This window comes from Lissotriton vulgaris, chromosome 3_1 (assembly GCF_964263255.1).
Source record: "Lissotriton vulgaris chromosome 3_1, aLisVul1.2, whole genome shotgun sequence".
Taxonomy (NCBI): domain Eukaryota; kingdom Metazoa; phylum Chordata; class Amphibia; order Caudata; family Salamandridae; genus Lissotriton; species Lissotriton vulgaris.
The window spans coordinates 1,369,371,531-1,369,389,287 of NC_141689.1; the positions used below are offsets into that span (position 1 = coordinate 1,369,371,531).

At 45.5% G+C, this 17,757-nt stretch overlaps 1 protein-coding gene across 1 annotated transcript in view; it reads right to left on the reverse strand.

Moving 5' to 3' along the window:
• Nucleotides 1-9,857: 9,857 nt before the first annotated feature.
• LOC147727916 (CIMIP2 protein GA14893-like) overlaps nucleotides 9,858-17,757 on the reverse strand; it is a 292,621-nt gene continuing 284,721 nt past the window's right edge. The window contains exon 5 of the mRNA XM_086963199.1: nucleotides 9,858-10,110. Coding sequence (XP_086819325.1) covers nucleotides 10,010-10,110 — 101 coding nt within the window. The 3' untranslated portion in view covers nucleotides 9,858-10,009. The remainder of the gene's footprint in view (nucleotides 10,111-17,757) is intronic.

Consider the following 17,757-nt stretch of genomic DNA (forward strand, 5'->3'; position numbering starts at 1 on the left):
CAGCCGTGAAGATTCTACAAAAGTATTGGGGGCCTCCGACTCCCGCAGGCTTCTGGTGGGGAGCGGCTGCCATGATTGCTCGTGGAATGGCCACGACGGAGCTACGAGATGGTAGTGGTCTCATGCTGACGCCAGCTTTAGTCTGAAACATCCAGAAACACTGTAGACTACCAATTCGATCAGTTCCGGTAGCGCCCCAACATGACCCGGAAGAGAAGAACTTGCCCTCCCCTCTTTGACTGATGGTTCTTGTTGCCTGTCCCCTCTGTTGTCATTTAACAGAACTTTTTGGACTGCTGAAAGGGGTTGTGTTCTGAACGCTGGTTGGTGGAGACATTTAGACTATATTCTTGACCTACGTTGTCGCGTAATGCGTTTTATGACACGCCGCGTTAGCGCACCCGGAAGTGATCCGAGGCGCGGCGCGCAGCGCGTAACGTAAGCATAACAGGTCATGTGACTTGTTAATAAAACTTTTCATTGGTTCATTTTACTTTTGTTAATTTAATGATGAAAAGCTTGGTCATATGACCTAAAAATTACGCTTTTTATTATTTTCGAACAATATTTTTTTTTCAAACATATGTTATAATATTCCAGGCTAATGTACTTTCCCGGAAAATTTACAACTGTCTTGCAAGTAAAATATATTCCTTTTTCGAGAAAAAGGGCGTTTCTTCCTTCCATGACGGAGCCGTTGAGTAAAAGAGATTCGGCCTGCTGTCTTAGTCGCCGATACGCCTGATTATCAGATTCTTATCGATCACTTTATGTTGCAGACATGAAAAACACAACTGCCCTTGACCATTTATCTTTACTGCGTTCCTACATATTATACCTTTTATCCGTCATGTAATTGGACTGCTTTATTTCACTTGCCTTTTACTGATTCGAAAACAGTCACTAAAAGTAAAAACTTTACAAATGAAAATACTACTACCATGTTTTGTTTTAAAAACCTTTATTGTGAAAATGTCAGTATACAAATACGGGCCTATAACCACGTGGGCCGGCCACGGAGCAAACTGAAATCGTATATGATGAGGAGACATTTACACTGTAGAAGAACGTAACGAGCGGGCCATTATGTGACAAGAACAAAGGTGTCTAACAGTTGCGGAATCGGTGGACGTACATTTTGTAATTAAAATACGACAGGGCCACTTACAATAACATTTTCTAGATATACATTTGCGGGCAAAGAGTTACGAGTCCCATTTATACCGGCGCCATTTTGGGCGAGGCCGGGCAGGTCCAAGATATAGTCAAAATGTCTCCACCAACCATCGGCCAGACCAGAACCCCTTTCGGCCCTTTATGCTACAAGATGGTGTCTTCCATTCAGAAAATATTGGTGGCAGCATTTTGAAAGGAAACAGAAACAGCCGTTCTCCTAGTGAGTTTCACATTGTTACATTTAGGAAGAATGTTGAAGAGTAGTATGTGGAAAATCTGAAGCCATTTTTCTACAAACTCTCAATCAGACTTGGATGGAAAAAAAAAACCTGAAGAATGTACAAACTGAAAACCAATTTTTGTCTGTATAGCACCAACAGTAACGCTTGAGTCAGCTTTGTGTCAAGCCGCCATTTTCATTCAATCAATAGCGTCCCCCTGCACACATTCAGGGACCTGGTCGTGTCTTCAGATGAAACGCATTGTAGGAAAAGAAGCAGAAAGGAAAAGGAAAAAAGTTCCGCCGGACCTAGTGAAGCTGCAGCAGGTGCAAATAAGCTTCAGACAGTCTTACAAGCACTGCTCAGAACTCTCAACTGAGGCACTCAACATCCAGGACTTGCCATTCGGATCTTGGCGCCTTGTATTTTTGTTTTGTTTTTGATGGAGGGGAAACAACAAAAAACAGACATTGAAAAAGGCTCAACAGTGCAGGGCGCTTTGTGCTGGTTCCGACCTATTCACACATCGGTCCGCTACTGACATCACCTCATAAACCAACGGGGCACCCCACGCCGACTTTCGGCGCAGCATTGTAGGATGGCCACACCAGTGCGGCAATTTGCTGGACACCACCTCGGTGCCATCCAGATCTCGGCGCGTTCATTCAATCAATAGCGTCCCCCTGCACACATTCAGGGACCTGGTCGTGTCTTCAGAAGAAACGCATTGTAGGAAAAGAAGCAGAAAGGAAAAGGCAAAAAGTTCCGCCGGACCTAGTGAAGCTGCAGCAGGTGCAAATAAGCTTCAGACAGTCCTACAAGCACTGCTCAGAAATCTCAACTGAGGCACTCAACATCCAGGACTTGCCATTCGGATCTTGGCGCCTTGTGCTGGTTCCGACCTATTCACACATCAGTCCACTACTGACATCACCTCATAAGCCAACGGGGCACCCCACGCCGACTTCCGGCGCAGCATTGTAGGATGGCCACACCAGTGCAGCCACTTGCTGGACACCACCTCGGTGCCATCCGGATCTCGGCGCGTTCGAGTCACTGTACCGCAACAGTGACCGGAACTCAGCTGAACACGCCGTCTTTCGGCGCAGCATTGTAGGATGGCCACACCAGTACGGCAATTTGCTGGACACCACCTCGGCGCCATCCGGATCTCGGCGCGTTCGAGTCACTGTACCGCAACAGTGACCCCAATTCAGCTGGACACGCCGTCTTTCGGCGCAGCATTGTAGGATGGCCACACCAGTGCGGCAATTTGCTGGACACCACCTCGGTGCCATCCGGATCTCGGCGCGTTGTGCTGCCTTCGGCCTATTCGCACATCGGTCCGCTACTGACGCCGCCTCACGTGCCAACGGATTTTCTACGCTTTTTGTAGCCCTATGTCGCATAACAGGTCATGTGACTTGTTTATAAAACTTTTCATTGGTTCATTTTACTTTTGGTTTCCTAAAGATGGAAGGCTTGGTCATATGACCTAAAAATAACACTTTTCATTGGTTTAGAACATTTTTTTTTCCCAAACGATGAAAGCCCCACCTTGTTTCTGGATCATTCAGACTGAAGCTGGCGTCAGCATGAGAGCACCACCATCTCGTGGCTCCGTCGTGGTCATTCCGCGAGCAATCATGGCAGCCGCTCCCCACCGGAAGCCTGCGGGAGTCGGGGGCCCCCAAGACTTTTATACAATCTTCACGGCTGAGGGGACGCTTTTCGAGAATGGAGCCCAAGCCCTAGCAGGCAAGCGTCCGAGTTCCAAAGTGTCCCAGGGCCATTTCAGTGGACCAGGCCCAAAACCGAGGAGCCGTCCGCCATTTTAAGAGCCATGTGGCAGCCGCCTATCGCTGCACTGCAAGAGTGGGAGCAACTCAACAACATGGTGAGCGAGACGCTGTGGCCACAAGAGCGAGCGCAACTCAGCTAGATGGCCGCCACCTGGGGAGGCCCGTTCACGCCGGCTCCCCCACGCCCCCCCCCGGGCCGCCGCACGCCAATTTTCGGAGCAGCATTGTAGGATACCAAAACCAGTGCGGCAGTTTACTGGACATCACCTGGGTGCCTGTCGTACATGTTGTGTCAGCCATGTGACACTGGACACAGACCGCTACTGACGAGGCCTCCCCCCGCACCACCCGGGACGCCCCACGCTGTTTTTCTGTGCTGCATTGTAGGATCCCTAAACCAGTGCGGCACCCAGGCGACATCACCTGGGTGCCGTCCAGAACTCTGCACGTTGTGCTGCCTTGGGACTATTCGCACAACAGACCGCTACTGACGAGGCCTCCCCCCGCCCCACCCGGGACGCCCCACGCCAATTTTCGGAGCAGCATTGTAGGATCCCTAAACCAGTGCGGCACCCAGGCGACATCACCTGGGTGCCGTCCAGAACTCTGCACGTTGTGCTGCCTTGGGACTATTCGCACAAAAGACAGCTTCTAACCATTGTTGCTTTTTGTGTTGAGAAATGTTTAAATGTTTTTAGTTTTTGTTCCGTTTGTTAAAGTTAGTAGTTAATAAAGTTTTATAACCTTACTTTGTTGGAGTGTTATCTATTTTTTTGAAAACGGGTGAATGGGGCCTTGATTCGGGTTATTGTCATGTGTGGGCTTTGGAAGTGTGCTGCTGCAGGATCGGACATTTCAAACTCAAATGCACGTTCTTTTTCTTACCTTTCCGAAGCATGGAGCGCAATAGCAGGCAGAGAAAGGGTGATGCACGTGTTGAACACTACCTGACCTGGCAAGTTGCTGGCAGTGCCCCCCCGCCCGCTCCTGAAAGAGGGCACACACACACCGCCGCCCCGAGTACTTCACAAATCTTTAAAAGACCATGTGCTTGTTCATGAGGCTTAAATGGTTTATCACCTCTTCTAGAACCCCTACATCGACCCTCTGATGTTTCATGGAAAAATTACCATGTAACACAATACCAAGCCCTGTCAGCTGAAACCCCCAAGGAATCGTGGGGCATATTATCAAGGGGGTTTATCTCCGCTTTTTTGGCTTTAAAAACCATGAAAGCGGAGATAAAATTATTTCCCTATTATCAAGCTGTCGCTAACACCAGTTAGTGACAGCTAAAAGGAGATAGCGACCATCTTGGGCCCCGCTTTGCATGTCAGTGATACTTATCACTAATGACATGCAAAGTGGCGTGCCAAGATGTTAGCGACTGGAAACAGTCCCTAACATCGCTACCTTCTATTACCAACTTTTGGAGATATTCGCGCTAAGCGCGAATATCTCCAAAATCTAACACCTGCCCTGAGCAGTTCTTAGCCATGTTATCCAATGGGAGGTGGATAACATGGCTAAGAGCATTAGGTCGATAATACATGAATATCGCTGACTTTTCTGCGATAATAGCAAGGTTTATCTGCGATAAAAATCGCCGATGTGCGGCGATAATTTTTGTCTCTAAACAAGTTATAGACAAAAATTATCGCTAGTTGTTCGTAATATGCCCCCGGGTTTTTGCTTGCAGAAATCGGGAGGCGGGAGACTAGCACTGAAATCAGTACTCACACGCCTGAATCAGGAGGATTGGCATGTCTGAATTCTCTACAGCTGGGGCCATAAACTACATCCGCAGGGTTAGGTGATAGCCTGGAACCAGCCTGGCATCTAAAATGGCTGCCGTGCACGACAAAATTGTGGCATTCGAAAAAAGGCAAGATGGCGCAGCCGCTGGAAGAGATATATCAACATATATCAGCCTCCTCAGCCACCCTCAGGAAACATAGGGGATTAGGATATGTCTCCCGCACCCCCTTATACCTAGTACTTTAATTAACGAAGCACAAAATGGCGAATTCCCGTTTCGCTACCAGTTTGCGGCCCAGTTCGCGGCCCGTGAAGCGCTTCTACCGTGAAAAATCATTTTTTTTTTATTTTCCCCACGGGACCCTTTAATAACCCCAACAACATTCCTAGGGGGTCAAGAGGGGGATACCTTGCCCCCTTTCATTAAATTCCCCCTTAGTTTTTCACCTTTTCTTCTCTCTCGATCCTACCGAGAGACAAGATGGCGGCCGCTCCGGACTGTCACGCAGCAAAAAAAAAAAAAAAAGCTCACGCACAGCCGCTGGAAGAGATGTATCAACATATATCAGCCTCCTCACCCACCCTCAGGAAACATAGGGGATTAGGATACGTCTCCCGCACCCACTTATAACTAGTAATTTAATTTACGAAGCACAAAATGGCGAATTCCCGTTTCGCTACCAGTTCGCGGCCGCGCTTCTACCGTGAAAAATCATTTTTTTTTTATTTTCCCCACGGGACCCTTTAATAACCCCAACAACATTCCTAGGGGGTCAAGAGGGGGATACCTTGCCCCCTTTCATTAAATTCCCCCTTCGTTTTCCACCTCTTCTTCTCTCTCGATCCTACCGAGAGACAAGATGGCGTCCGCTCCGGACTGTTTAGAATGTTGACAGACACCGGAGAGCCAATCAGCTTTCTGCGCGCAAAGTTCCGATAAGCGAAAAGTAAGCGGACCGGATCGCTGCCCAGAGCGCTGTTACAGATATATATCTTGGTTTGAACGTTAATTTCTCAAAAACTACTGGAGCACATATATTGAGACCTAGCAAAGGCACATCGGGCTAACAGTCCCTACAATTTTGCCAAGTTTCGTGCAAATCCATTCAGCCGTTCGAGCTAAAAGTGAGTCCAACCGCCCTATGGAAAACTCAATGCAAAAAACGCGTTTTGGGACCCCCCTTTTTTCTCAGCCCCCCCTTGACGAAACCCCACCAAATTTTCAGGGGCTGCTCAGAAACAAAATGTGCCATTTTCCTGAAAATTTCAGCCGATTCCGTCCACAAACGCCAAAGTTATTAGACATAGAATTTTCAAAAGTCCCATAGGGAAAAAATTCTAACTATATATACCTACTGGCGATAGCCAGTAGGTAATATATATATATATATATATATATATATATATATGAATAAAACCTACTGGTGGTCGCCTAGTTAAGACCATATTTCCATCGAAAAAGATTTTTTTGACTCGTTTAACGAATTTTCACAAAATTTTCCCAAAAAAGTTTCATAGTGAGTTTGGTGCATGGAAAGTATTAAGGTGAATCATCACGTGGGAGCCGAGAAAAGCAGGGGGGTAAAAAAATTTAGCAGCCCGAACAGCTGGACGGAATTACATAAAAATTTGTCAGGAAGGTAGAGTTTGGTTCGCAGATCATGCTTTCTGCTATCCGGTGTATATCAGTTCAGTAGTTGTTCACAAATGAAGAGAAATCCAAATTTGTTTATGTGCGATCGCAGCCAATTCAAGAACAATACCAAGGTCATACAGGGACATGCAGAGCTCTGATTGGCTGCCAACACTTCAACCAGGAAGTATTGACATCTATTTTGGGACTCTGCTTCAGCTGAGTCCCACATAAAAAAAAGAAAAAAGAATGGGGAGAGGTAGGAATACCCTGACCCCAATGCCTTGTTCTAGGAATCCCAAAAGGACCTAGGCAGTGCAAAAATGCATTAAAAAAAAGAATGGCTACACAGTTGCGGCAAAACAAAATAAAAAAAATTAAAAACACAATGGCAGGTTCCCACACTTGTTTAGAATAGAGCCCCTAGGAGGGCATTTTTTAACAAAAAGATGCAGGCGCACTTGGCCCCCCTCCTTAGGCTCTTGGACCCCCAGGGAACACCACCTTCCCAGGGCTTTATTTGTAAGAAAAGGAGAGGGCTGATTGGTCCCCCTCCTGAGGCTTTCTAAGCCCCAGCGACAACTACCTCCCCAGAGCTAAACAAACATCGATAAGGGGTCAAGTAGAACCCCCGATTCCCTGGAACCACCACCTCTCCGGGCTTCAAAAAACACCATTGGCTTAACACCCCAACTGGGACTCCTTAACATCTGGGAGGCTAGAGGACCCCACAGAAGTGGAGCAACAAATGACCACGCTGGGATACAACTGGTGAAACGCGCAATTGCAATGAAATTGGGGGTGGAAGAGAGCCCATCACCAAAGGGTTGGACTAAGGAATTAGACAAGTGTATGATAGCAGAAAAAGGGGTGTTTAAATCAAGAGGCTGCCCTATAAATTGGGACAAAAAATGGAGCAAGTGGAATGTATACCAGGGTGACCTGTGTATCTCACCTACCAGTGAGATGGAGATGAGGGACAATACCCGAACAACAATGGGACTTAACGACTGATTTACTACTGATTCCTATTGACTATATGACAAATGTAACTGTATAACTGTATAAAAAACAAGAAATGTGACTTACTTGTTTGAAACCAATAAAAGAAGTTTTAAAAAAAACACCATTAGGCATGGGCGAATTTTGCGAATTTGCAATTCGCGAATTTGCGGATTTGCGAATTGGCAATCCGCAAAATTTGCGAATTCGCACACATTTATTTTTGCGTGTTCGCGAGGCGCTTTGCGTGTTCGCGGGTGTTCGCGAGGCGCTTTGCAATTTCGCGGGGGGTTTACCTGCTTAATCGCTGCCACCCTCTTGTTTTTTATGCCCATCTGCCCTCTGTACCACTTGTTTCTGTGCCCTTCTGCCCTCTGCCCCACTCATATTTTGTCCCCTTCTGCCCTCTGCCCCACTTTTGTGCCCTTCTGCCCTCAGCCCCGCTGCCAGCGCCATTCTAAAATAGCTAGAAATAGCTTCAACAGGAAGCACTAATAGATAAAGTAAAGCAGGTGCTCCAGTTGAAGGTCAAATTAAGTTACACAATCATTAATCACCCCAAGTTTGGGGTGATTAATGATTGTGTAATTGAATTTGAGCAGCACCTGCTTTACTTTATCTATTAGAGCTTCCGGTTAAAGCTGACTTTTGTAACTATTTTGGAATGGCTCTGGCAGCTTGCTGGTGCCATTCTAAAAGAGTTACAAAAGTCAGCTTGAACTTTTGACCCAATCCGTTCCGTTCGCGGATTTTCGTTCGCGGATTTTGCGGGAAATTCACGAATCTCGCGGATTGCGAATTTACCGAAAATCCGCGAGCGGAACGGATTTTCCGCTCATGCTTATACACCATTGAAGGGCCCGGCGGACCCGCTCTGGTCCCTGGGATGTCCACCTACCCAGGGTGGCTGGTGAACAAGAAAGAAGAGGAACAGCCACTTCACCAGGGCCGGCTCCTGCTATGTCCTAGTGTGCCCACCCCTGGGCAAAAGCTGTTTGCTTTTCCTTGGCATGAGCTTTGACAGCTCCCGCCATGAATAAGCAAACACTTCGGTTCCAGCAGGCAACAACTGTCAAAGTGCTGTTGGAAGAAGAGGTTTCATCTCTTTCCCTGCCCACAGACATGCGGGCAGGGACAGAAATGAAAAGATTGCTCCTGCATGGAGGGAGCTGCCTTTCCAGCAGCTCCCTCCATGCAGCAGCAATGACAACTCCCGCAAGAGGCTGGGAACTGGCTTGGAGCGCAGGGGCCTTTTGGCTCCCCCTGCGGTTCCCATGCTACACATTGGGTGCCCGGGGCACCCAGGAAATATGGTCAGACCCTGAATGATGGGGTCCCTGGGGCTGAAATTGGCCTAAGGAGGAGGGCCGCGCAGCCTCCCTCCCCCATATGTTTGCAGCCAAACCCCAGGGGATGGGTTCCCCGGGGCTAAAATCGTCCGGGGAATGGGGCTGCATGGGTTCCCTCCCTCATTATAGAAATATACATTTTATGGCCTGGTATCAGGGGATGAACCCTGCTCCCTTTGTTTAAGTCAGGGCCTTGAGGAATGGGGTCCCCGGGGACAGAATCAGCCCGGGGAGGGGGTACCGCACGGCCCGCTCAGCAACTCAGGCACCCTCTAAAAGACCCACTCAGACACTGATACATCCACTCACAGACCCACTCAGAGTCTCATGCACTCACTCACAGACCCACTGAGACACTCATACATCCATTCACAGATCCACTCAGAGAGTCATATGCTCACAGATCCACTCAGAGACTCATGCACCCACTCAGACACTCACGCACCCACTCAAAGACCCAGTGAGAGACTCACGCATCCACTCACAGACCCACTCAGACACTCCTGCACTTCCACAGAGACTGACTCACACACTCATGGAAGCACTCACAAAACCACTTAGAAACGTTTGCACCTACTCAAGGTCCACTGAGACACTCACTCAGGCACTCATGTACCCACTCAAACACTAACACTCACAAACACATTCACTCATGTAACCACTCACACACCCAGTGAGATACTCACGCACTGTCTCACACACCAACTGAGAACTCATACGCTCACTCACACATTTACTCTTAAAGGTTACAGTCAGGAAAAAAAATGTAAAACCTTAGAATTTTACTTTAAAAAACCAAAGGTTACAGAGACGTTATAGTGAGGAAACATTAAAAAAAACTTAGAAATTCACTGAATAAACCTAAGGTTACAAGGAAGTTATAGTTAGGAAATAGAATTAAAAAACCATAGAAATTCATTGAAAAGAACACTTCTGATTTTATGATATTATGGAACACAGAAATTGCATGTTTTGTGTCAGCCATCAAAACTTCGCTTTGGCCTGTTGCTCATAACATTCTCCTGATGTATTCAGAGTGAAGGCTGTCCTGTGAATGTTCTTAGAATCTTAGAAGAGTGACGTATATTCAAATGGCTTCTTCCTATGCTGAGCAGGTCCAATATTCACAGTACTCACGCCCCACGTCTTCCCGTAAACAAAGCTCTGACCTGTGAGGAACAACATTATATCAGTTACTTAACCATATGGCTATCGATTGCTTACAAATTCGTTAAATCCAATGACAAAATGATCTATGACGTATTACATTAGGGGTAAATCTGGTTGCTGTGATCTGTCAGATGAGACATAGAAATGTAGACAGGTAAATATCAAGCATAAGGAGATGGTTTCTGCAGGGTTTTGGAGTGGTACCAAAACAAAGAGATTGAGCCACCTACAATCTCACTAGTCATCTCAGGGATGAAATTCAGGCCTATAGAGATGCCAACTGATTTACTGTTCGATGGCTCACATTACGAGGGACCTGGTATTTCCAATAAACCTCTAATCAAAGTTTCCAGCTTCATTGGGATTAAAAAATGTATTGTCACTCAGTGGATTTGAGTTCAAACCAGGACTTGAGTGACAAACCAGAGAAAGAATTTGGCATTACGATGGGGACCAGGTATCGAATTACATATGCTTTGTCAACCAATGACCTATCATGTACAATGGTATTAGGTGCTATTGTGATGCAGACAGAACAGTGCATGCACATGCATGTGCAATTTTCAACCATAAATAATTTAGGAAGCAAACAATTGATCTTCAATGTGTACAACAAGTTGTGAGATTGGTCTGGGGGCAACAGTACTAACAACATATGTTTTTCATAAGAATCAAATAAATCTGTGAAATGATCCTGAAATGCTTAGGTCACCTGTGTACAGTCAACATTTGGACTTGGTTGCAGAACTCTACATGTGATCATCAGGACTGCAGCGTAGGTAAGCTACATCTGAGATTACTAGACATGCTGAGGGGCTCAACGAAGATCCCACAGAAAAGCTATCCATGCAGTAGATAAAAGGATACTCAAACAGTATTGTAACTAAAGTCAAGGGCTCGGTAGTACTTATATTGGGAATGCAAGCTTCCTTTAAATGGGAGAGATCTATGGAAAAGGCAATGTGATCTGTTATAAGTCAAGGTGCAGTGTTAGTTGAGCATTCGATGTCCACAAAGAGCTGTCTAACCCAAGACTTGCTCTGCCGAATCATGTGTGAGATGTCATCAAACAATACAAGCTCTACTAAACGAAGAAATTAGTAACTAAAGAATAATCAGCTGCAAATCAGTTGACACAGACTTTACTTAATAAAATGCTTTGCAAATGACAACAAGCAACAGAGCTATGACAGGACTCTGCTGAATTAACCCCTTCGGTGCTCATGACAAGCTCAGCTCGTCATGGCATATACCTCTCAGGTGCTCATGACGAGCTGAGCTCGTCATGACCCCACCCATTTTCATTATGGCCCAGCACAGGATAGGAATAAGACCCACAGCGATGTGGTTAACATAAATCAGATGGAGGCGAAAATATATACACAAATAAAGAACAATATCTCTGTAGTATCCTCCCCAGCCAGGGAGCATGCTAAATGAATATGCCACACGCAGAGCTCTGTACCAGATGTCTTTATTCCTCAGCATACGATCACACACTGTACTCTCCTTACGTAATAATCATTAATAACCACACCTTAACACCTCCCAGCATGTTACAGAATTCCTGTGTTGAGTTTGCCTAGAATTGCAAGGGTCCTAGCAGACAGTCTCATAACACTATGCGGGCCATTATGATGTTGTACGGTTCGCCACAGCCTGCAGGCAGATCCGCACGCCATCACAACACAATTTACACCCACCATATAACTATGGGGGGGACGCAGTCTACGGAAAGTCTGCCTGCCTCTTTTCCGCCAGTCGAATTGCTGGCTGGGTGGAAAAGGCCCACAATACGGTGGCGGGCCCCAGGGGGGAGGGGCAGTGGATGGCTGCACTTAGGGAGTACTTATGGTACCCCCCTTCATTGCCACGCACAAGGTGGCAGGCACCACGCTGTGCCTGTCACGTTGTGCCTGTCAATGCACTGCATGCAAATTCAACATTGTGGGGGTGGTGCTTTACAGCACCGCCCGCCACAATGTTGAAGATGTGGGATGCGACTGCCAGGGTGGTGTTAGCATTCTAATTGGCCTAGCAGGACCGCCGCACCTCTGGCGGTTGGTCCCCGCCCGCCATCGTAAGTGGGCCCTATATCTCCCCTTTCTTAAATAAAACGTACAAACAACAGTCACGTTACATTTCCTCAATAAGTCGTTGAAGCGCTCGCACTAGTCGGCCAGATAAAGTGGTATGAGAAGGTTTAGACACTTTCATTGTGCACCAATGGTACTGGGTCTGGTGCTTGATCTGGACTGTTAGGCGGGAACACCTCATTCATGATTACAGGAGATGACTAACGTTAAGGTAGGTACTTAAAAGTGTGATGAATCCAGTGAGATGGACTTTCCGGGACAATGAACTGTCATCATGTGTCCTTTGCATGTCACAACCCTCATAGGATCGACAGCCCCTTACAAGGGTTATCTGAATTGTGGCCTATGGTAGTCAGAGCCTGTCTGACACAGAACATACTTAAACCCTAGGGGTTTTTCGAGGTTTATTGGACCTTTGATAGGAAACTATTAGCAGGTGCGGAGTATGTAAGACATATGAAGGGTTGGTCCCAGGCTTTCTTTGATGCTAATAGATATAGTGCATCTAGGGGTGTAGTTTGGGATAGTTTCAAGGCAGGACTAAGAGGGGAGACCATCATCTATACTACTAGGATTTGGAAAAGGGTTAATCAAGAAAGAGAACTATTGATGGGCAAGTTGATTGAAGCAGAGGCACAACATAGACGGGATATAACTCTAGGGGGACAATCCACAGCAAGCCTAGAAAGGGTAAATTCAATAAAAGCAGAGATTCAGAAACAACTGGCTAAAAAAGCGGCAGCAGAATATCAGTCGCAGAGGACCAGATTATACGAAACGGGGGAGCAAGCAGGAAGAGCCCTGGCATTACGAATTAGGCAGGTGGCTTCCAAGAATACAGTCACACAAATAGAATATGAGGGTCCAACGTATGACAAATCGAGTGAAATTCTAGATGCCTTTAGGAAATTCTATCAAGCATTGTACCAGGAGGAGGCGGAAGCAGGGGTCCCAAACACAAGTTGGCTAGATATGGGCACCAAGCTACAACAGGCCCACATAGATTCCTTGGAGCAAGATATTACTTTAGCAGAAGTATTAGAGGCCCTGCAAGATTTGGCGAGTGGAAAGGCTGCGGGTCCAGATGCTTTACAGCTTGAGATCTATAAGAGTCTAAGGGATGAAATAACTCCGATGCTACTGGATTTGTTTAAGGGTGTTATGAATACCGGAGTAATACCGGAGTCATGGACAGAAACTAATATAGTGATTTTTCACAAAAAAGGGAAACCAAAGATTAATCCCGGCTCCTACAGACCAATATCCTTGATAAATAGCGACAATAAACTCTATGCAAAGATCATGGCTGCTCGCATGGGGAGGATCGTCGCGACCCTGGTTTCCCCCTGGCAGCATGGGTTTATCCCAGGGAGGGGTACTACTGACCATATTAGAAGAGCTATTACTCTATTTGACATCGGGGCTGCCGGGGGGGAAAGGGTCGCGATGATCCTCCTCGACGCGGAGAAGGCATTCGACCGCGTTAGATGGAGTTTCCTATGGAAGGTTTTGGAGGAAAGGGGATTTGGCACAAGATTTCGACAGGCAATCCAGGCAATGTACTCCACACCAACGGCAAGATTCCAGTTGATGGGTGAAAGATCCGGGAAGATAAATATAACAAGGGGGACAAGACAGGGGTGCCCGTGCTCTCCAATCCTCTTTGCGCTATGTATTGACCCCTTAATTACCCAAATAATGAATAGTGTTTCCATCAATCCGGTAGTTACCAATGGGTTTCAGACCAAACTTCTCGCATATGCAGACGACTTAGCAGTTATCACTAATGACCCAGAGTCTGCTATGAGAGAACTAGTTAATATAACTGGGAAGTTTGGTGGCTCGTCGGGCTATCGTTTAAATTTGGGGAAAACACAAGTATTGTGCTCTAAAAATGTAGCCAAGCAGGATTCTGTAGTCTACCTGGGTATAACAATAAATGCAGAACCTGGAAAAATAATTAAGGACAACTTTTCACCGCTTATGAGCTCAATGGAAAAAGATTTAAAAAGGATGGACTCACTCCATTTGTCGATAATCGGTAGGGCTAACGTCATTAAAATGACAATGTTTCCTAAGGTCTCATATAAATTCAGGGCAATCCCTTTTAAAATTGAAGAGAAGGTCATCAAGGAAATCGAAGCCATATTCATGAATTTCTTGTGGCATTATGGTAAAATAAGGAGATCAAGCAGATACATGTCATTGCCACAGGAAATAGGTGGGTTGGGGCTACCCGATCTTAGGAGCTATCACTGGGCATGTCTTCTTATTGATATGGCAATCCTATTCCATCCAGGGGGACCAACCATCAGACAGGAGGAAATACCCTTGATCTTCCAGTTAACACTGGGTAGCGAAGCAATTGGTGTGTTTTTGAGGAGAACTCAGAAGAGTTATTACAAGAAACTGGGCTATAAAATATTGGAAGATGTATGGCGGGTGTGGTCAACTGTTAAAAAAATCCTAGCTATACCCAGGTACCATCATCTTACACCACTTTGGAATTCGACACTCTTCCCAAATCTAAGTAGGGATGGACTTTGGCGACACTGGGAGAGACAGGGTATTGTTACGTTGGGGCAAATAATGGTAAAGGAGGAGTGCAGACTCTTGGGAGATCTCAAGTTACGCTATTCATTACAGGGCTGTCAAGAGCTCAAGTATTTACAGCTGGTTAACAGAATTAAATCAATAAGGCCTCGTATTGTCCTGACAAAGAGTTGTGAATTATTGGAGTATTTGAAGGTGGGAGGCCACAGAATTAAGGATATATATAAAATATTCATAGAAGGGTCAATAGGCGATATGGTTAAGATGGAATCAGCATGGTCCACAAAGCTGGGGGACCCAGAAGTAGATCTGGATAGGGCCCTTGCGATGGATAAAAGATTTCTGCGATCATCTAACCAAAGGGCTCAACATTTTAAAACCTTATTTAATTTGTATTACACGCCGGCAAAACTGTTCGCCTGGGGGAAGAAGGCGGACAGTAATTGTCCGAGGTGTGGAAAAGGCCCAGCTGATACTATACATATGTTTTTTGGATGCGATAAATTGAATACTATTAAAGCTGAGATCAAAATGTTTTTAGAGGGGCTGCTAGATGTTAAAATCAATCTATCCCCAACATTGTTGATCATTGGGTGCGATGTGAAACTGAACTTGAGTATTGAGGTTGAAGCCCTAGTATTTATAGCAACAGCAGTATTGAGGATTTTAATTAGTGCAGCATGTAAGGGTGTGTAGGATGCTGGGTATACACAACATTGAGGAAGCACTGTATCAGTTAAAGGGCGCTAAAACAAGGGAAATGGGTCTACGACTCTGGGCCCCAGTTGCGGCCTGGAGGGCAAGAGTGTAAAGGCTGTTATTTTTTACTGTGGCTATATTCTGTGTCTACCATTTTTAAGAACTTTTGGAGGGGTTGGCTAGAGCTCCTCTTTTTTATTAAAATCATTGATGATATATATGTATTTATGTATTTATAATGAAAAACTTTTGTGTATTACATTGTATGTGTATGAACTCTCAATAAAAAAATTTAAAAAAAGGAACATACTTAAACCCAGCCGGAGAAGGAGAATCTTGCTGTGGTATGAGCCTGCAAACACTTTCATTTGATTCTATATGGAAAACGTTTCACTATCATTACAGGCCATCAAGCACTGCTCAACATTTTTGGAAACTCGAAAGCCAAGATGCCCCCTCACATTGAGAGGTGGAGATTACGACTGCATGAGTACAACTATACAACTGTACACAAACCGGGTAAAGATCAGAACTCTGCTGATGACTTTTCACAAGTATTGTTACATTCTCACAGTTTAACATCCCAAACCTCTAAGGAGTACATTAACTTCATTGTGAGGTCAAGCGTGCCAGCAGCCCTATCCATTGAACAGAATATTGCTGCTACTAATGCTGATAAGAACATGGTTATCCTCAAAGACATAATTTCAACTCAATACTGTTTTTGTGCATCACTGTATAAACTGAAATTTCAAAAACCTGCCTGAACCCGCGCAGTTTACTTTATGAGACAGTAGAAAGAAAGTGTTGTGCAAACTGGGGCGGCGGCTATCAGCAACCCCCTCACTCCGCAGATGACTGATTCAATCATTTATTTTGCTTTGTGTGTGACATCCCCACCACGAAGGGCAACAATGAGCTGCATGTCTCAACAACTGTAAGGATTCAACGGAATACTAAATTCAAGATGACAGACAGAAAAATGCATTTTTATAAGGACAAGGGGAACCCAACGGATAGCTAAGAACCATGGGTATAACTTCGTTATAGGAAACAGTGGAACTTAGCTTATTCAAAATATGCACAATGTAGTATAGAAACACAATGGGGACTATACAAATCAAGATATCCTGACCCAGCCGGGAAAGGAGTTTATTCTCAAGAAACAATGTCACACATACAATACAATAATCACACGACACAAGCCTGTGCCGTACTGACAAAGAAAGGAAAACTAGATATAGGGTGAGAAAGAGGGTGTTTTTCAGGCAAGGAAAAAGAGAGCGGAGACAGGGCACTGCGTAAGATTCAAAGGTTACTAGCAGTGTCGCCTGGAGTGGAATTTACACAAATATTTAAACAATGATATGAGTGTCAACCCACTCTTGGGTGTCGACGTTTCGATCCCTATAGCTCTAATAAATGCATGGGATCATCATCAGGACTTACATAATAACAAAACATGTTTGAATGAGACAAGCCCAGCGGTTGCGCATCCACGTGGTTATAAGTGGAGTTCTCTGATTTGGTTGGTATGGTGGTTTGCACGTTTCTCTGTGCATGGACCAGATGGCCGTACTTTAGATTAAGTACAAGCGCCGGAATCAGAGGTCTGAGGGCATCTATGGCTCTCTACTTTGGCGTCAGTGTTCCGACCAGTTTGCGCTGCAGTCCAGAATGGGGCTTGCCTCGCCCTGGGGTTCACACTGGAGGAGATCGGGCGTTCGTCAGGATAAGACTACGCCTCTCCCAGGGGTGCTCGGTAAGTCCTGATGATGATCCCATGCATTTATTAGAGCTATAGGGATCGAAACGTCGACACCCAAGAGTGGGTTGACACTCATATCATTGTTTAAATATTTGTGTAAATTCCACTCCAGGCGACACTGCTAGTAACCTTTGAATCTTACGCAGTGCCCTGTCTCCGCTCTCTTTTTCCTTGCCTGAAAAACACCCTCTTTCTCACCCTATATCTAATTTTCCTTTCTTTGTCAGTACGGCACAGGCTTGTGTCGTGTGATTATTGTATTGTATGCGTGACATTGTTTCTTGAGAATAAACTCCTTTCCCGGCTGGGTCAGGATATCTTGATTTGTATAGTCCCCATTGTGTTTCTATACTACATTGTGCATATTTTGAATAAGCTAAGTTCCACTGTTTCCTATAAAGACAGAAAAATGCAGCAGAGAACAAGTAAGGAGAGCAACAAGTTAAGTGTGGTTAATTGGGGCCAGACGAAGGTAAAATCAAATTTGCGAATCCTTAATAGCGAATTTTACCAATTCGCTATTGAGGACT